We start from the raw sequence: 21,330 nt of genomic DNA on the forward strand, positions 1-21,330 counted from the left end.
ATAATAGAATATATAGCCAGTATATTATGAGCAATGCACATTGAAAGTATTTACCAAGTTATTAATTAAATGGGGATTCTTAAGATTCATGCTGTTGCACCAATTCTTCCACTCCTACTCTAATCTATGCCTATTGTTTTGTTCTTTCAATATTTCATATTTGGTTACTAAGGATTTCCTTACTTGTACCAAAAGGATAATGGTTAACACTTTTAATTTTTGTTTAAACCAACTTGCGTTTTACAGATTAGTTTACTTCATATTAACTAAATTTATTAAAAAGTGAAAAATGTTTAAAAAATTGCGACAAAAATTGGAGAGTGATGAAGTGGGTAACTCTCCTGGGAAAGATGGAATACGAAGAGATGACCGCAGACTGAGTTCTGCATCATGTATGTTTTATGTCTAAATAATGTTCTACTGTATTTAAATACTCACTGTTAATTATATCACAAAGTTAAAAATAGGCAATAGCACAAGCTTTTGAATGGTAGTTACTAGTTACTATGTACAAAGTTGGGGTTGAATAAGCTTGTGTTCAAAAATCAACCACAGGGAATACTGTTAATATTGAACAACAAAATTTTAGTATTTGTCGAAAAAACATAATTTGTTGGAGAAACTAACGTCATTAGATACGTACGATATTGACAAACTTCTACTTTTTTACAATATTTTGATTTTAAAACAGCAAGTGCATCGCGTCTTGCAGCATCAAATCTTGTACGAACTGATAGTTTGTCTTCACTTAATGGGTCAGAGGTAGAAATGGTAAGTCATTTGTACAAAAAATGAATGTAATTTTGTTCTTAATAGACTAATCGTGTAGGTGGAAAAATGTTTATATTAGCATAACAATTAGCATAACATGGTGTTCTGTTTCATACACCTTGTGCTCAGTTATGAGTTCCCATATTTGTAACTTTGTGAGTGACTGTTTTTTCTTTAAGTCTAACAATTTAGACCACCCATCAGTGACCACTGAGTTGAAGGGATTGATGTTAACTGTTAAGTGGCTGTTTTACCATGCGTTAAAATACCCTTGTCATAAATTTATACTTGTTGTATTTAATACAGCCATCAGATAGTTCTAGTAAAGAAGAGCTAAGTTCAATGTTGATCCATCGAACAACACAAGTTAAACGACTTGAAGTAAAACTTGCAGGTTTGTTATTTCACTGCATTTTGTTCAGCTTAATTCTTAACTTTTTTATTAACTCCTCATTTATTCATACAGTAATTGTTATAGTGTTAACTTGTAATATTTATAGTGAAATGTGTTATTACTGGAATTAACAAAAGTTCAGGGCCCTTGACCTGTTAGTGTTCTAGGCTAAGGACTCTTGTCTTGCTAAACACAAGTTTTTAACAACTCTCTAATTTATCATTTTTACAACACCTGCATTCTGATTTTCAAAAGTTATTCTTTTTAAGGGCGTGTTTTACAGTAATATTTTAGTAAAAAAATATCTATTGTTTTTTGTATGCTTATTGTATTTCTGTGGTGAATTATGATTTCAATTTTCTATAAAATGGTTAATCTAACCCAGTGGTTCCTTGTGGGTTGTATAAATTGTCAGTCATACATAAAGAAAAATTATATAAAAAACTATCATCCACAAAGTTACAGACGTGGTAACTTGTAAGTGGACACGAGGTTTGACTGTTGTTGCCCCCTGCAGGTAAATAAGTAGCTTTTACTCATTTAGTAATACAAACTACTTTACCTACACTACAGAATATGGACAAACATTAAAAGAAAGATCACGAGAATGTGAGAAATTAACTTCTGCACTTGAGAAGCAACAAGATAATGCATTAAGAAAATTAAATGAATTGAATGAAACTTATACAAGAGATAAGAAAAGAAGTGAAGGAATAATATTAAAACTTGAAGAGACAGAAAAAGGACTTTCTACTAATGTTGAGCGATTGGAAACGGTAAGACATTACGTATTCAAGGCTTAAAATACACTTAAACACTTAAAATATTTTACATTACTTCATTCATTCTGCTGGAATCCCACAATAGTAGAAAATAAACAGTTTACTATTGTTGTGTTTGGTAATTTTTTATGTTTTTAGATATAATTTTTTTGTTTTAAACAGATAAAAATAAAAGTGTGAACAATTTATTTCTTATTATAGTGGTTACTGGTTCATAAACACTGGTTTAAACATCGTTTCTAATATTTGTGTTTTTCTAGGAAAATGAAAAAATGAAAGAATCTATTGATAAATGGGAGAAAGAAAAAGAGGATTTTGAGCGGAAAAAAACAGAATTTTATGAAAAACGTGATAATTCTGAAGAATTACATGACCTGCAAAACCAAGAACTTGCCAAACTAAAACACATGGTAGGTAGTTAAATCTGAAATGACTAAGTTGTGTAATTGTTGTAAAAATAAAATAATAATTTCTAATGGATAAAATCTCATCCTAAAAAAACTACAAACACATGCGACACAGCTGTAACGTAATGGGTGCCTGAGAAGTTATTATAATATATCACGCCCATTTTTGACATATTTTAGCACCCTGCTTTAGCATACAATAACTTATACCTTGCTGTTAAGTGTCTATACAAACAAGTAGAACCAAACTGTACTGCATTTGCCAAATTAATCAATGAAGTTGCCTATCTTTGACAACTATGAGCTTAACTGCATTTTATTAACATCACTCGAGATTTTCCTCCAAGTTTAAAAATGTGACTCTGTATCAATACGCAGAATATATTCTATCCCAGCTAGTGTTTGGTGTTTCCCACCCATATGGTAAACAACCATCATGACACTTTTACTGCTTTTATCAACAGTTGTTAAACAGTGAGAAGCAAGTAAAGGAATTACAAATATCCCATGATGGAAACTTAGCTGAATTAATCCAATGTAGAGAAAGAAATGATGAACTTGAATCAATGCTATGTGCAACCAATAGTAAAGTGGAATTAATTGAAACAACATTACAACATACAACAACTGAAAAGTAAGATCAATTTTTTTGCAACAGATTAAAAACATATGTTTTTATGTTATATGAACATTTAATGCTGGTAATGTTTTAATTATAATCTGCACTTTTTGTCCAGATTTGTGTAGTTAGTTTGTAGTAGTTGTGTATGAATTGGTTCACTTGAACAGTGTTTTATGTTTCGTTAATTACGTAATCACACCTACACTTTTGATGGAGCTTACCATGTAAATGTTACTTGAGTTTAGCCTACCAGGTTTAAAGCTTAATACTTTGACCATTTTGTCTGTGACACATAACCATTATTGCTCCAAGCCAGTAGTCACTAATGGGTTGTCCAAATGGCAACTTCCAATGAGATAGTAAAATGTTTCAATTTTTCAGAGAAATTTTGTCCGACTGCAAAGTGAAACATGAACTAGCGATAAAGAGTCTAACCTCTGAGAATTCAAACTTACGAGACAAACTTTCTTGTTTAGCTTTGGATCTACAAAAAGTGGGTTGATTTGTTAGAATGTAGTTTGTAGTCAATAGGCGCCAAACCTGGGGTGGTGGGGTGGACATTACAATCCTAAAATTCATTTTTTTACACATTCAACAATTTCAGCTAAATTTTATTCAAAAATTAGGCACCTAGTCCTTACTGTTTACCCTGCTGTTCTAAATGTTTGGCGCTCTTGGTTTTAGCTTTCTAGGTTACTGATTCCGAAACTTTCTGTTATAGACTCGTAGTAGTTTATCTTCATTAGAAAACACGTACAGTAGCTTGGTAGAGAAATATGAAGGATTAAAACACAACAATGAAGTTATGCTGGCAAAGGTTTGTATTTAGTTTGGCGGCGAATTTAACTAATAAAATTATTAGTGTTATTAACTTTTTAGTAGTACTTTTAGATATAACTTTTCTAGGGCTATAAACTTTTGTAATGGCAATCATAAAGTAGGCTACCCTATTAAAATCTCGTAATATTAGTCATTTTACATTAACAACCACAGTGAGTATTGCATATAGCTGTGAAATATGTCACATTAGATAAATTGGCAGTCCACAAGTTTTGTAATGTTTAATAAATTAGATAAAATTACTAATGTATTAAGCTTGCATCTTTACTTTGTAGTTTTTAGACATTTGCTTCATCAATTTAACTTGTGTTGTAGTTGTTTTGTGTGCCAATATTTAAAATATTTTTTATCTTTTTATTAACCAATGTGTGTGTAACAGACAAAAAGTGAAAATGCCGAGAGTGAAAGTTTAATTTCCCATCTACAAGAAAAGTTAAAGACCTTGGAATTACGATCACATACGGATAAACTACCACAGGATGAAAGATTACAAGCTGTTATGGCAGATGTAAGTTTAGTTTACTATTTTATTTGTTTTCTGTGGCCATTAATAGTCCTAGAACATGGTATTGAGCAAAGTATCGCATTTAAGCCAAATCTGGCTCAAATGGATTAACTTTTGTTGTGGAAGTTTGTTGCTGTGGTCTGCCAGGTGTTACAGTTACACTAACAAAGGGATTTTAAATTCCTTTTTTATTATTGGAAAATCTACTTGTTTAAATGAATTTGAATGTATAACTATTTTGAAATCATATCATTACTTTTGTTGTAATTTTGTTTGAATATAATCTTGTAAGACTTTTTTAATTTCTGCACCTTTTGTGACATGTTACGTTTAACTAACCTGTTTTTTTTTTTGTTTTATTAAGCGTTTGTCGCTTGAAAACAAGTTGGAAGAATCCCGTCAACAATTGTTGAATATTAAATCGACATGGTCCGATAAGATTAACTTATTGGAGAAACAAGTTTCAAATTTAAATGCCAAAATATCTGAAGATCGGGAAGAAATTGCTCAAAAAGATGAAGAAATTGAAAGTTTAAAATCACAGATGAAGGAACAGGTTTGAATGATTATGTTGGTTTTGAAACATCTGAAATCTTTAGTCCAGTGGTTTTCCAACTAATGTGGTTCATTTAAAACTAGTTTCTGTTTATAATAAGATATTATTGAACAAGCTTTCTTAAACAAAAAGGTGGGATGCATGTTTGTAGGTTTAATCAACCGGTGTGTTTGTAACTTAACAAGTTTTAAGATCAAATGCTTGCGGAAATGTTTAAAATGCTCGAACAAACCTGTTCAAACAGGGGGGAAGCGATTAGTTAGAAACACAATCTTGTTTCACTGTATGTGAAACCCTTACAGCCGTATGGCAGACACTTGGTAAACAAAGTGTATCAAAAAATTGTCTGAAGTCAATAATTTTAGTAATGTTCGCCTGTAGTCAAAATTCACAACCCAAATATTTTTCAGGTTGCTGCACTCAGTGAAGAACTGAACACTTGCAAAGTTCATAATGATGATCTGACCACGCACAACAATTCCATCTTGTTGCAAATATCTGAACTGGAAGCAAAGCTGATTGAAATGGTAGAAATGTCATTTCTATTTTAACTTGAACTTGAAGTAATTAACCTTCACCTCCAGGAAACGATGCACGAGATGAAAATCTCGAAGATGAAACAGCGAGAATCGGGGGTGATCGACGGGGCAAATGAGGTCGAGAGGAAACTAAGGATGGAGATTACGAAGAGAATTGAAGAACGAGATCAAGCGAACGATAATAGAGATCAGATGAAGGTAAAAGATAGATTTATTTAGTATTATCGTTTTTGCGTTGGTTATCTAAAACTTTTGGCGTTTGGCAACACTAATAAATATTAATGAAGTCTTGCCAGATGGCAGACGAAAGACAGAAATACACTACGTTTTTATACCAGCTTGTAAAATATTATTAACATCGCTTCGTCTCCACGTTTAAACGTGCATAATTAACATTCCTGTAATTTTTAGTATAATTTGTCTGATTTATTTTAGGTTCCCTGTTTATTGGACTTACATTAAGTCCGACAGCAACTGTTTAAAGTTTTTAACTTTTTATTTATTTTAGTCACAATGTGAGTTAAAGCAGCAAGAGTTTATGACGCGTGTCAATCAACTTGATGAGCAGGTGTCAACTCTACAACAAGATATTGTGACCAAAGTGGTGAGATGATCATGTAATAAAAAGCTGTTGCATCTTTAAATAAATGGCCAATAAACAATAATTATTGGTGCTTATTTTACATTTTATAAACTTTAGCAATATATACATCCCAACAGGTGCTGAAACTTCATATTTTGTAATTTAATCTTGTTTAGAATGAAATACAAAGCAAGGAACGGCTAAATAGTGAAATGCTCAAATCTATGGAGGATTTACGTAAGAGTCGCGATGATGTGAAAGAGAAATTGGAAGAAAACTTAAATTTGGTGAAAGAAACGTGTCAACAACTTGAAATATCTCAACAGCATGTTACAACTCTGCAAGGAGGTATGTAGACATGGAAACAGTATATACATTAATTAAGATATCACTAACTTAAATTTCCCACATGTACCACTTTATTATCAATAAATATATCTACCCAAAATTTATTTAAATACATGGGGGATTACCTATTTTATGTGTAGCTGACAAATCAGACAACATATAGATATATGTAACAACTGGGTTGAAGCAAATGTCATTAAGTGTCTTACTCAAGGGCTCATATGCCCACAATGGTAGCAGCATGCTAAAGACAATGACCTTAACTAACCACTGTGTCATGGACATGGCACCGAACACCGAGCAGTTATAGAAATATATTCCTTGATGAAGTCTTGCCAAATGGCAGACAAAAAGTAGCAAATACACCATGTTTTTTATACCCGATAAGTCGTTAAAAGATTATTTTTATTGTGCCTGGTAGCAGAAGTAACAGAATATTTATTGAGAATTATTCTTATTTTTATATAATATTTCAATAGAGGTGGCCGCATTGAACGATAAGCTCAATCAGGTGAGGAAAGAAAATGAATCTTCATCATCGGAGGTACAGAGAACATCGGATCAACTTAATGAGATTGAGGAACAATTAACACAGTCACAAAGTTTATTGGATGCAAAAGATGAGGAGATACTTCAACTTAATAATCAGGTCAATATTATAGAGTAGGGTGGGGTAAGATGGGACACCTTTTTAAACTATTTTCTTATCCCAGTTGGTGGTAAACAAAAAAAATTCAAAGGATTATAAAACCGTATCCTTATAACTCTCATAGACTAATGTTAATTGTTTAAAACATGGTCAGGATATTTAGAAGTTAGGTGCTAAAGGTTTCCCATCTCCCCCCTACTGTATAACAAACACAAGTTTTCATATTCTGGCTGTAATGTTAGGGGTGTGGGGTGAAGTGAAACCCTACTTTTTAGAATAGGGGTGACATTATGTGTTTTATCACCCTGCTTAAAAATGTTTTACTATGGTGTTAAGTGTCTAAACAAACTAGCTGAGTCAAATTTAAAAGTTTGTATGACTCTATCTGTATACAAATTATGATTTTTCGCTGGTATGCGTAGTTATATAAACGTTCTTATTGAAGGCTGATGGTTTGAAACACACGATGGAAGCAAGGTCTGTAGAGTTGTTGGAATGTAAAGAAGAAATCGCTTATTTAAAGGTAATCAAAGGTCTCATTACAAAACTACAGTGAAAAGGAGGTACTTTGTATGGTATTTATATATATAAGAAAAATTGGAAATGGTTGAAATCATTATTTTTTCAAGATAACTTACCAGTACTTTAGTACAGTAGACCCTGATTTTGCTGATTTACTTAATCACAAACCTTAACAAATAAGTAGTGGGGCAAGTGGCAAATTTATAAATTTGAATACTACTGCTTTGTTTACAAGTTACCACTATTGTAATTTTATGGGTGAATAGTTTATCATTTGTTTGGAATGTGTATCTGACAATTTTGATAACCCACTAGGCCACTAGGTTAAAGCACTTGCCTTAACTGTCTTGCATAAGAATGCATGTTCCCACAATGCTAGTAGCACCCAGCACTAAATCGTAACCTACTTGGCTAGAAGCAAACGTGCAAACCATATAATAATTTGTATTTCAGAACAACCAAGTAGAGGGTGGTGAAGAAGTTGATTTACTTCGAGCCGACCACGCAAGGTTGCAGGAAAGACTCACAGAGCGTGAAAGGCAACTTAAACTGACACAACAACGACTCAATGATGTGAAAAAAACTTTACAAAAGGAATTGGTGAGTATTGCTATACAATTATATTGTTCAATATGAACATGTATATAAGCAGTGTTACCTTATATTTCTGTTTTTAACCAGGGAAAAAATTAATCTTAGCAAAGATTAATTGTGTAAAATTATCTTTTGATTGGTGAGAGGTATAGACTCCTAAAAACCCTGATTTTTTAAAAGTTCCTTGGTAGCTGTGGTGTAGCCTAGTCGTAATTGTGGTCTGTAGCCAACATGTATGCAACTTATTTGTCTTCCCAGTTATACAAGATTATTTACCCAGAGCAAACAGCAAGGAGAAGCAAGCCACCCTCGAAAACGTTCGTCTTCGCGGCCAAGAGACGGAATATCTGCCTCACATAACCATAACTCGAACCAACATAATGGGATTACATTAGAACCAGAAGCTGATCCTCTCCCATCTTTCCTCGCTGGTAAAGTATCATTAGATGATCCTTCATTAAGTGAAGATCAAAAAGATGTCGTCAGCAAATATCTTAAACACGTCGTGCTCCGATTTCTTTCATGTGGACAATCAGAGGTAATGTGCAAACATGAGGGTCACATGCTAAAATTTTGCTAATTGTTGCTTAAATTTCTTTATAGTGCTTTTACAAGTTTTTATTATATAGTGTCTAATTTAAAAGTTCAAAACATCCTAACAATAATAAATTTCAAGTTACTGTCACTTTTTTGAAATTGCGACACAATTTTTACCAATTTTTCCTAGGTATTACAAATATAAACTTTGGTTTTGTCACAAATATAAAAAATCGAGACACTAAAGTTTCCCCACAACAGGTGTGATGTAAAATGGCTAATAACAACATGAAAAAAGAACAATTTGTGACGCTGATCAACACTGTATTCATGGTTATTTGTTTAACTACTAAAGTGATTTTGTATGTGTCATTTCACCCATTACTATTTCACATTTTACTTTTTGCAGGCACAACCGTTAATTAAAGCAATTTCAACCATCTTACGATTCACTCCTGAAGAAGAAAAACTTGTTAAAGATGTTTTGGAATATCGGGTAATATATAAATCATATGTGAAACTAAATATAGTATAACAAGGTGTGGTGTAAATATATTACTTAAGTAGTTACTAGTTGCCTACTGAATGTACATTTAGATGACATTCAAATAATGAATTAGAGTTATTTTACAGACTGCCAGGGTTATGAGTTATTGGTATCCTCACAAATCTAAAATAGCGAAGATGGGATACCTTTAGGCTTTAGCACATAATATCTAAATGTGCCGGTCGTGTTTTAAACAATTAACAACGGTTTAAAGGAGTCATAAAGACACAGTTATATAATTCTGTAAATGCTCTTTGTTTACCAACAAATGGAACAAAAAATAGAATGAAAAGGTGACCTATATTTTTCCACCCCACTATATTAAAAAAAAGATTAGTAAATATGGGTTAACATGTGCTAACGCTATCCATCTCACCCCCAAAGTACCCTTCATAGTTGTACCTATTTCTCAACTAAATAACATTTCCGATCTATTTGTTAATTTTTTGTTGTTAAAGTATTAAGAAAACAATATTTAATACTGAGAAAATCGTATTTAATTTAATAATTTTATTTTAACTATTAAGAATTTTTTATTTGGTTTGATAAATTAATATAAAATTTACAACAGACGTCATGGTTTGCTGCTCGACCAAACGCGAAGAACATTTTAAAACCTTCGTTACGTGGCAAGAACTCGAGACACCACCGTAGATAATACGACGCCCAACTCACTCATTTTGCAACTTTTATCAAATTTTGATACTTTGTTTATAAATCTATCTCTTCTAGTTCTTAATAGGACAAACACTGTTCTTCTTTCAGCGCTTCTTGCTTGCACTTTTAACATAGATGTGTTAACAAGAGTTATATATTGGTGGTGGCCACTTATTTATTTAGTGCTAATGGTTTGGTAATGGATATCTTATGTTAACATTATTGCCAGTGTTAAATGTGCAATAAATTCAATTAAATTGCCAAGTTATGTTTCATTTATATTGAAAAAGTTTATTTTACCCCACCCAAAATTAGTACTGTGGGGTAAGATGGAACGCGTTTAGCGCATAATATCCTGATCGTGTTTTAAACAATTGACAACCTAGAATTAAAATGTGTCCCATCTTTCCTTACCCTACTATGGTATTTGGGTTAAGAACCTAAGATGGTCTACGTTTTCATTTTCTTTTGTTGACCCGTTTGGTAGTAAACAAGGAAAGTTCACAGAATTAAACAACCACAGCTGACTACTCTAAAAGAGGATTGGTACTTGTTAAAAAACACTTTAGGAAATATGGGATATTGTATCCCAACCGTACCCACCTTCAAGTACAATAACCATGTTTTCAGCCAAAATTTAAACCTAATTTTGAAAACATTAATTTCATAATGGTATGCAGTACGAAGCCCGACTTATAATCCACTGTTCCCTTTGTTATAAAGGCGACGTCGTAACGCGTAGACCGCGTGTTTAACCCATTGGTAGTTTAGCATCTGTTGTTTCCCACCACGACAGCAGTTGTTTTTCTGTAATAAAAATAACATTACATTATTTACGTGTGGTATTTCCTAATTGTCTTATACAGCTAGGAAAGTTGTTATGTCTCCAGTACACAAGAAAAGCAACTTACCTGATAACACCGTGTATATAAACCCTATTGGTAAAATGTTTTTCATTACAGTCAGCGACTTCGTTGACGATGACTTCCCAGTTAGTTTTGTTTCTTGCGCTTGCGTCTTACGCCGCTGGTAAGTAACCTGATGTGGTGTTAAGGGTGGCTTGGAAATTAAGGCGATGACTTTTACCCGGTATATAAAACGACTTAGTTATGTAGTAAAGTGGGGTAAACTGGGACATCTTTATTCTCTTTTATGATTTCTTTAAGTAGTAGATATATATATAACCATAGCCCCACGGCTCTGAAATACCGTTGTTAACTGTTCAAAACAAGCCCAGGAAATAAGGAAACTAGGTGCTAATGGCATCTCTTACCCCACAGTACTATATGTTTACATACTTGTTAACCCTCTTTTCAGGTGCTCTAATTTACGAAGACAATTTCGATTATTTCGATTCTTCTAAATGGTTCATCGAAGTTGTATCTAACCCCCACAATAACGAGCTTCAGTATTATACTGATAGAACAGATAATATTCGAGTTGAAGATGGACACTTGGTCATATCACCACTCAAGGAAAAGTAGGTCCCAAAATGTAAATATTAGAAATTTTTAAATGCTATGATGCCTTTTTTAAAAGTTTTATTGGTAGATAATTCATTATTCTTTCGAATAAAACCAATTGTGAGAATTTTTACCTACTATAAGTTAACTTATGAACATTTTTGTAAACCTGTTAAGAATGCTTATTTGCATTACTCGTCCCAAGGGGTAATTTTCGTCTTCATACACCTAAATCTTGTTTATATGATCCACTTTTTATCCCAGTTATGGTGGTAAACAATATACCTCTGGAAGAATGCATAGCAACTTTGCGTGGAAATATGGACGAGTTGAAGTAAGAGCTAAATCTCCAAATGGATACGGGTTGTGGCCGGCTATTTGGATGATGCCAAGGTTAGTAAACGTTATTTATTTGTGCGATAAATACAAAGATTGCTACCGGCGTTGCTTGAACGGCCAATTATAGCGTGAAAGAATGAATGTAACTTTCTTTATCCATGCGTTTACCGATTTTTTTAAGGTGTCTCGTTTTCCACCACCCTACTGTGATACATACTGTGGGGTAAGAGATACTTTTAGCACCTGAAACGCCTACTTCAATATCGTATTTAACAATTAACAACACCCTTCTATAGAGTCGTGGAGCTACTGTTATATAATAAAATTTCCCATATTACCCCACCCTACTATAACTATAAAACTAGAAATCGAGAATTTTGTGTTCCAGAGACAGTGTGTACGGTGGTTGGCCCGAAAGTGGCGAGATCGACATTATGGAAGCGAGAGGACAAGATCTTCATCAGTTCGGTAGTACCATCCACTACGGTATATGTTGTGATAATCATTACTGGGAATCAAGCGGCGACATGCAATTACAATGCTCCATCGATCAATATCATGTTTATACTTTGGACTGGACCCCAACTGAGTTGGTATGCAAGATTTCTGGGTTAAATTAAGCAAATACACACATATATGTCCAACATGGTACGAAAATTGCATTAAAATATGACCGACATACAAAACACGCTTGCGTATAACCTAAAAAAATACACACACCATGCGACTATTCTTTTTAGATTATTATAACATTTTGTAATTTTAGGTTTACAGTTTGGATGGAAAACCATACTACAGCCAGAGCCTTGATCGTGTTATAAGTTGGATGTACAACGCACCTGGTATGTTGAAAATTACATATTCTACCTAAACAAAATTAATTACACTGCATTTTATATTTTAGAACTTTTCATCTAACACCTGCATTCTAATTATTTTACCTAAAACATGCCCCTCGTATCTAAACTACTATATTCAGTTTAAATTTATTTCTTTAATGGAAGATCGTTATAAAATGAGCTGTTATTCGCAGGCCAACCATTTGATCAATACTTCTACATGATCTTAAACGTGGCTGTTGGAGGCGACTACTTGGATAATCCAAAACCAAGCACCGTGTGGAATTATCCTGATGCTGAGATGTGGGTGGATTACGTCAGAGTTTATTCTGTCGAGGTATATTGCCAAGTATATAATAGGGTGGGGTGAAATGAGACACCTTTTTTATTCTCTTTGCTCGTCCCATTTGGTATAATAAACAAAAAAATATAAAAAGGGGGTTATTAATTTAACAAAACACGATTAGGAAATATGGAATTTAGGGGATACTGGTATTCCATCTTACCCCCACGGCCATATATGTTACCTTTTTATTGTTACAAATTTACGAAAGTATCAATAAGAAATATGTCTATAATAAAAGTTAACTTATCTATTGGTTTTAGGACGTACCAACTGGTATAAGCGTAAACTCTGGCGACTGTCTCATCAAAGATTCCGCTGATGCTTCTTCTATTTGTGGATCCATGGAATGGGCATGTTACAGTCAAAACTATGCTGATGTAGGTTTGGTTACGCACAAAATATAATTATACCTAGACCTAGTACAGTATACTTCACAAAAAAAGAAACAAACGTAGTAAAAAATATTAGAGCACTATTTAATATAAGATTACTTTATGTTACCAAATAAAGGTTTAATTTTATATAGTGACCTATTGATACACAGCACAGGCATCATCTGTAGTCTAGACTCTGGTTCATAAGAAATCTCGAAAATCATTCTTTATTCGGTTAATAAAACATTACACAACTTCTGAAACAAAAACCTGTGTTATAAAACCTGTCGTTTTCCCGCAACGTGAGAACAAAAAAGTAGCAATAATTTAGCCCATTCATACATTCATTCACATTCATTCACATTCATTCACATTCATTCACATTCATTCACATTCATTCACATTCATTCACATTCATTCACATTCATTCACATTCATTCACATTCATTCACATTCATTCACCTTCATTTAATATAACTATCTATTTAAAGGTATCTTCTGAATGTTCTGCTGGTTCTGACGTTCTTGGTTGTTGTTCACAATCACCATATTCATGCAACGATGCAAGACTTCGATCTGCTGCTCAAGCTGTTTTCCAGTCTTACTATAACCAGCTACCAACCGCATCTTCATGCGATTTCGGTGGTGTATGTTACCTAGATAACAACCTACAACCACTTGAATGTACAGATGGATACGATCACTAAGTGCTTAATTAAATCATACAAGCTTAAACCAATGTAATCCAATTATATGATAAATTTGCAATACAAAAACTCGCAATAAAATATAATTCGAGTGAAGCAATTTATCATAAGTTTTGCAATATAGGCCTACATCAAAACTGGGTAAACGACTTTGTCAGAAATACAGTCTATAATATATCAGGGTGGGTAAGATGAGACACCATTTTATCTCGTCCCATTTGATATTATAAACAAAGAATATTCAAAGAATTAGAAATACGTGTTCTCGCTGCTCCCATATAGACCGTTGTTAATTATATAAAACAATTTCAGGATATGTGGATAATATGTGCTAAAGGTGTCCCATTTTACCCCACGTAGTTACCGTTGTTACGGACTATACAGTTTTACTTATTGTACTCGGTTATTGAACATTCTTTTATAATAGACATCATGACTATAGTAAGAAATCAAAATGTTTAGAATACATTATGCTTATTATGAACCAGACAAAAGCTTATTTATTTAAGTTGTAAATACTTACCGATAAATACGAACGTTAAATTTAAACAAATTCAAACCAAGAATATAGGTATGTTACATTTATTAATTTATAGGTATAAATTCATTCACCAGCCAACTATGCTAACTAAGTTACATGAGGTTAGTCGAACACAACTGTTGAACGATAATGTCCATTGTCGGGGTATAACCATGTATCCCAGCATAGGCGGTGTAGGTTGAACTTGGTGATCGGATGGGAAGCAACAATCCAGTGAGCGTATCGTATTTACTGGATCTATACGGAAAACCAGAAAACCAGCCTCCATGATAACCAGGTTTCCCGCTGCTCTGCGTCACAGTGTCAGTCTGTGGATAAGTAACAGAACTTCCCAACTTAGGGAACTAACTTCAAGGGGGTATAGATTTACAATACATTATTAAATAAACCGTAAAGAATAGGTGGGTAATTGAATAGTTATGACAGAACTCGCAACATTTTGGGTACATACTTGTTTTCAACTTCCTACACCTATAGGTTAAAGTGCTATTATGACGCACTATGGTTATTGTATCGCGGTTAATTACCAGGTCAAACAATCGCTTTTATGATGCAATGAATATAGTGTGAATACCTACTATTAAGTTCAAACATTTATTTGGCTGAGGTAAACATCATAAATATAGAGAGTGAAATGTGTATTATAGCCTTTACAGGCTTACCGTAGAGTTGTAACTTGAACCGAGCCAAATACGAGCCCAAGTAAGTGATCCGAATACGATGGTTTGTCGACAGTAGTTATAAACCACGTCGTACATCTCTTTATCCACAATATCTACCAATCGGCCGCCATTGTCAGTACAATATTTTAATGCCTTGTTGACGTTCATGCCTCTTTTATCTGCGGCATCAGGGAACCAAAGGATCAGATTCTGATAAACCATTCCCTTACCTGTAAACAAAGGAATTGTCAATTTTATTTTCATAAAACCAAAGAAAGGTAATTTAAATGATATATACTATTTTTTCGAATGAATACTACGATCAATTAGATTCATTGGTAACTATGCAATAGTTTTGTTTTTGTACCTATATACGAGGACCAATCTACAATTATCATCATTTCCCATCCTGTAGCTTGATCAACTCGCTCTAATTCAACTATACAGCTTCCTCTCTCAACTTCAAGAATGGTCACGTTAAACTTGTGGGGCAAAGATGGGTTGCTCGGTCTTGCTGTTGCCTGAAGGTGATTGGGTACTCTTAGCAAGCACATCATGAAGCCTATCTCTGCCTTTATTTTAGATTTCGTGGAAAACGAAGATAGTTTATAACTCCCCTTGTTGATTAGCGGTTGACCTGTTAATAGTTTTGTTTAATAAATGCAGACTTACAACTTGAAAGTAAACTACTTACTCAATTCTACTATGCTCATTACTTGTACAAGCAAGAGAAACCGAAGGCACTTCATAATGACTGATAATAACCGAAGCAATCCCTCCAGTAATCTACGTCATTTTATAGTTGAGTTAATAAAAACAACTTATAGCGATTAAGCCTATTTAAATAACAGACTGATAATGCTAGATACTCACAAAATATATATCTCGTTTATACACTATTAGTTAGATGGATTTTGTTTGAAGCACAGTTCTATTGAGTACATACAAAGCAAAATGACACTAAAACTGTTTTCAACCTATATAGTTTCTTGGTAACACGTATCGTTGTGCGTAATAGTTGTACGGAACTCGGTTCATGTAAAAGTTACCCCTCAAAATTTCCGTTAACTTGATGCACCACTTCCTAACTACCGTGCTAGTATAATCGGGCCATCGTACCCGCTGGTACACGGTAGCGCCTCGTGTATTGTACATTTTATTATAGACAATGAACCACCGCTTCAACTGTCTGTCAAATAAAAACGATAATTAAAATACAAATTCCTATATGTATTAAGTAACAAAGACTATTTAAAAAAAAACAGTTTGGTACGCAGGTACCCATTTTTAAACGATCAATCGCTGCGTTACGCTTCGGTGATAACTTTAATTTCGCATAGGGAGCTATCGGTAGGTAACTTAACATATTTCGACAATATATATATACCAGGATAAACTTACAATGTCTTTTATTCATGCACGCCCGAAGTATATACAGAAAGAAATATATAGTAGGGTGGGGTAAGATGGGTGATGCTTTTGTTTTTTTGGCCCATAGATAGTAAACAAAAAGTATTTACAGAATTATTTAATCGCAGCCTTGTGACTCTAAAATACCATTATTAGTTGTTAAAACACGACCAGGAAGTATAGACTTTAGCTATTAACCGTATCCTTTCTTACCCCACCTTACTATAACACAAACAAACGAGTATGTTACAATTAAATCAATTGTTCAGTATCAGTTATTCACTGTCGGAACCTGTAGATTCTGATGATGAACCTGTAGATTCTGATGATGAACCTGTAGAATCCGATGATAGGCATATAAACATTGGTTCCGTGTTAACTGACTTGTCTGAATGCATGTTGCAGGTTAACATTGGTCTGTTTTCTTTCATTGATCTTCGTGCATCTCGACCGCCTTCCCAGTCTACCACACCTTGTAGAACACGTGTAATTTCTTGTCCAATGACCGATGCATTAGTGCATTTGTGGTCAGTGAATGGGAGTACACCTATAAAGAAAAAATGTGATGGGGTAAGATGGGACACGTTTTCATTTCATTTCCTTCTTCCACTTAGTAGTATACAAGGAATATTTACATAATTATATAATTATAGCATCGCGACTATAAAAGAGCGTTGTTAATTGTTTAAACCACGATTAGAAAATATGGGCGTTATAAGTGCTAAATCTTACCCCAAAATACTATAGCAAAATTAAATAAAAATTGAACGTTGTTGCATAAATTACATGCTATCAATTCGGTAAACTATAAATCGACAAAAAATATTATACCTAGTAAAATGGTACACAGACGGTGATCTTTGAAGCTTTTCTTTATTGCTTTGCGTCTTGTGCCCAATCCTGACCAGGAATATTGTTGAGCAAGCGTTTTCTTCATAAATAGTCTGATGAAAGCGCGGATAGTTCCTCTTAGTGAGTTTCTATTAACTTGACCAGCCACTTGTTCGAAGCTCTGTAAAAACGACATGAATGATATGAAATTGTTTTTACCCTCGCGTTGCGGGCAACGAACAGGGGTTATAAAACGGGTGTTCTGTTTCATACATCAGGTGCCTGCTTACGAGTTACCATGTATGTAACGTTGTAGGCTTTTTTTATCCTCGTTACTTTTTATTTTAATGTATGAATTTTAGGAACCAACAAGTGACCACTGGGTTGGAACTATTGCCGTGAAGTGTAGTGCCAAAAGACACATACGCCCATAAAGCCTTGAATCCGTAACTCGCTAACCACTCTGCCGTGACGCCGAGTACATGCTTAACATATATAGTAGATTGAGGGAAGATGGAACTTAATTTCATTTTATTTTCTCCCTCATTTGATAGTAAACAAAGAACAAATAAAAAGTTAAAAAAACGTATTCGCATGACTCCCATAGACAGTTGTCTATTGTTAAAAACACGATCAGAATATTTGGATATTATGTGGTAAAGGTGTTCCATCTAACCCCATAGAAGTATAAACAAAAATAACTTTAAAAAACAAGATTTTAATTGTCATAATAAACCAACCTTAAAATTCTTTATCATATTGTTGAGCTCTATGTCCGTTTCAACCGGTACAAACTGTGTGGGAACTTTGGCTTTCACTGCAGCCCTGGTTTCCTGTATCAGCTGGCCCAACAAGCGTTGTATTTGAGCAAGATCGTGGGTGTGCTTGGTCTGACCAGCTAGAAGCTTTCCGACATTTGCTCTAAGGTGAGCGAGATCCTTAGTATTTCTGGCCACATTCCTTTTAATATTAGCAATATTTTTGAATAGCTTTACGTTTCTTCTTGAAACATTTTCATTAGCATAGCTAGATTCTCCAGGGGTAGACATTATGTTGCGTATCTTTTTTCTCTTCGATGGAACTCCTAATGTACTCATTAATTCGTTTTGCGATTCAACAGATCTACATAAAAATATGGATTTAATAATATACACTACATTTGCAGGGGAAACATATAGTAGAGTTGGGTAAGATGGGACATGTTTTTATTCTATTTTACTCGTCTAGTTTCTCGGTAAACAAAAATATTTGGTTAAACCTGCAACTCTAAAAAGCGTTGTTAATTGTTTAAAACACGATCGGAATATATGGGATTTAGGAGCTCCTGTACTACCACCACACACGTCACACGACTATATATAGTTCTGTGGGGTAAAATGGGACACCTTTAGCACATATTATCCAAATATCCTCATTGTATTTTATTAATTAACAAGGGCCAATGGAAGTCGTGAGGATATGGTTTACTAATTCTTGAATATTCTTTGTTTACTATCAAATGAGACGGGAAAATAGAAGAAAAAGATGTTCCATCTCCCTATTCTACTATATAACCGTAGACCCGCAACTCTAAAAGATCGTCGTTGATTTTTCAAAACACGATAAGAACATAGGGGAATTAGGTGCTCAAAGTATCCCGTCTTACCCCTCACAGTACTATATAATTCAAGTTTATGTGTTATAAAAAAAGTTACAAACCTAATACGTATATTATATTCTGGTGATAACAGATGTACAGAATCTTCTCGTTCAAGTCCTGGCAGAAGTTCAGTTTGAGATTCTGAAATTGTTGCTTCATTCGGTGTGTATTCTCTTTTCACACAGGAATTGTTGCTTGCAACTAAAACCTTCTTTGAAGGGTCGACGATTATGTTCTGTAAGTTTTGTTTTGTGCTGGTTTGTATTTTCTGCTTATTTTCCATATCTTTCAGTGCTGCAGCGTTTTGTTTTAATGTTCGTCTCCGCCATTGTTGAGGTTGAGGTAGTTCGTCATAGGTTTTATAATAAGTTCTGGGGGACTTTTTGTCAGCGTATGACATAACGAAGCAATATAAAACACCTTCCTCTATTTAAAACGAAACTGTTGTTCAAGTAAAATATTTTAGTTTAAACTTAAAGCGCGCCATTAATTTCCCGCCCTTTTCGATTCACGCATGACTGATTTTTCGAATAAAATCATGCGCAGTAACTAAATCTATACTTCAGGCGGAAAGATATTAAAAACATAGCCGTACCGTTAATCGTACATCACCAAAACAAACAGATTTTTAAATTTAGGTTAAATTACATGCGACAAGCAAGCATCACATTTTTTAATATATACAAGTCTGCCATCGTAAACATTCAATCTGTTAAATGGAATTGTAGTAAACACATAAACATTATGACACTATAAACTTAACGCGTAAAACCTGGTACTCTAATTTAAATGTATGCCTAAAACAAAACTGACTGTTAAACTGAGGGAAAAGTTACTACCGGTCGCTGAGTTATGAAACCGCAACTGATAACGACACCCGCGTTATAACTTTCGTATCCTTTTAACTTTCAATAGCTCAGCGGGGTATTGGGAGCGGGCGTCGTAATGAATGGGAGTAAATAGAGGAGAACAGTGCTAGTTTTTTCAACTGTGTAAGCTAAATACATTAGAAATGCAGTTTAACCACATAACAAACAAAACTAACGGTTTATTGATGGCAAATTTTAAAAGCTAATTTGGTTATGTGGAGGGCGGCTAATGTTAAAGCTGTAGTTCGCGAGTTCACGTTCCGCAGCCTCGCGACGACGCTGTTCCATCCTGCCCCGACGCACACGCTATCCGACTCCACAACGCATAGCCATCGATGTATGATACTGTAAGACACAGCTCAGTTTATTACGCGGTGAAAGTGCAACATCGTGCTTAGAGACAAAGCGAGACGGCAGGGTATTGCAAGCCCCGTACTGCCTCGCAGTACAGGAAAGTGCAAGGTTTATATAACGAAAAACACGTGTAGCAAAACAATAAAACGCGTCATTGGCAGGTGGCAATTGCCTCGCCTGGCATACACAAAACTGGATAATTGTTTTTTTTTATTACGATTGGAATGACGGGAAAGTGGATGTTACGTACGCAGCAAAACTGCATTCAATTCCCGTCCTACTTTTGTTTTCGCTATATAGTGTTGCTTAATATTCAAACATTCTGCATTAGTATTAGATTTAGCTATCTTTATACCATTAAATCTGTGCCAGAGCACAATCAACCGCTACAGTTTAAAAATTTAACTGACACAACCAAAAGAAACTGCAACCTGAACTGACCGTCTCAAAATTGAATTAACACCTCCCAACACGCAATCGGTAGGCTATATACGTGGATTTTCCAGTTAAGAGACATACTGCAACATATTTAACACGGGACACAAGACATTGGACAAAATAAACGTTTTTATTTATTGAGTAAAGAAACAAGAAACGAATGCAAATCCACGACTGTTGATTTTCCGTCATGCGAGAATAAATAAATTACATTCATTCATTTATATATATTGGGAAAAGGTTATTTTTCTTTGAAATAGTCAAAAAAAATATTACCTATACACAAAACGCTCTGTATTCCATTGACTATAAACAGTAAAACGGGATCACCTTGCGGTCACATAACTGTTGAAAAACATATCATCGGCTTCTTTCATTACCGACATTGGAGATGCTCGTTCTATTTTTTTTATTTCTGTTGCCCCGCCCTACTACACAATTCAAATGAGGAACCTATTCCTTACTAGGCGTCGGAAAACACAGTTCGTAGCAAATAGGCTTGTCCATGCTTGTTTGAAAATGAAACTATATACATCCACACGGCGGGGAGACCACAAAAAGTTTTATGCCACGATTTGTTTAAAAGAAAAGAACATGAATCTGGCTTTTATTATCACCGTCAGATGGGGAAGAACTCGTTAAGATGTTCCAAGGTCAGTATAAAG

The 21,330-nt window shown here is 34.2% G+C and overlaps 4 protein-coding genes across 4 annotated transcripts; 2 read left to right on the forward strand and 2 right to left on the reverse strand.

The window, feature by feature from the left end:
* LOC149730760 (golgin subfamily A member 1-like) lies at window positions 1–10,117 on the forward strand. Its single transcript, XM_089883984.1, has 20 exons — window positions 1–392; window positions 692–771; window positions 1,078–1,165; window positions 1,739–1,941; window positions 2,208–2,357; window positions 2,819–2,988; window positions 3,358–3,469; window positions 3,698–3,793; window positions 4,196–4,324; window positions 4,686–4,877; window positions 5,288–5,404; window positions 5,462–5,614; window positions 5,925–6,020; window positions 6,176–6,347; window positions 6,827–6,996; window positions 7,442–7,519; window positions 7,972–8,118; window positions 8,393–8,650; window positions 9,059–9,145; window positions 9,768–10,117. Exons 1-20 carry the CDS (start codon window positions 290–292, stop codon window positions 9,852–9,854), a joined length of 2,688 nt encoding a protein of 895 aa, XP_089740110.1. The 5' UTR covers window positions 1–289; the 3' UTR covers window positions 9,855–10,117.
* Window positions 10,118–10,249: 132 nt separating this feature from the next.
* LOC149730761 (glucan endo-1,3-beta-glucosidase-like) lies at window positions 10,250–13,967 on the forward strand. Its single transcript, XM_089884067.1, has 8 exons — window positions 10,250–10,882; window positions 11,171–11,333; window positions 11,581–11,709; window positions 12,044–12,248; window positions 12,422–12,497; window positions 12,689–12,831; window positions 13,101–13,217; window positions 13,706–13,967. Exons 1-8 carry the CDS (start codon window positions 10,834–10,836, stop codon window positions 13,919–13,921), a joined length of 1,098 nt encoding a protein of 365 aa, XP_089740193.1. The 5' UTR covers window positions 10,250–10,833; the 3' UTR covers window positions 13,922–13,967.
* A 362-nt stretch (window positions 13,968–14,329) lies between these two features.
* On the reverse strand, window positions 14,330–15,757 carry LOC149730762 (uncharacterized). Its single transcript, XM_089884109.1, has 3 exons — window positions 15,492–15,757; window positions 15,125–15,354; window positions 14,330–14,770 (listed from the first exon to the last, which is right to left on the reverse strand). The coding sequence occupies exons 1-3, from the start codon at window positions 15,679–15,681 to the stop codon at window positions 14,555–14,557; spliced, it is 636 nt and encodes a 211-aa protein (XP_089740235.1). The 5' UTR covers window positions 15,682–15,757; the 3' UTR covers window positions 14,330–14,554.
* Window positions 15,758–16,516: 759 nt separating this feature from the next.
* On the reverse strand, window positions 16,517–20,615 carry LOC149730763 (uncharacterized). Its single transcript, XM_089884063.1, has 4 exons — window positions 19,064–20,615; window positions 18,106–18,487; window positions 17,366–17,546; window positions 16,517–17,081 (listed from the first exon to the last, which is right to left on the reverse strand). Exons 1-4 carry the CDS (start codon window positions 19,402–19,404, stop codon window positions 16,810–16,812), a joined length of 1,176 nt encoding a protein of 391 aa, XP_089740189.1. The 5' UTR covers window positions 19,405–20,615; the 3' UTR covers window positions 16,517–16,809.
* Window positions 20,616–21,330: the final 715 nt, after the last annotated feature.

The sequence above is a fragment of the Ciona robusta genome, chromosome 9, assembly GCF_009617815.1.
Source record: "Ciona robusta chromosome 9, ASM961781v2".
Lineage (NCBI taxonomy): Eukaryota > Metazoa > Chordata > Ascidiacea > Phlebobranchia > Cionidae > Ciona > Ciona robusta.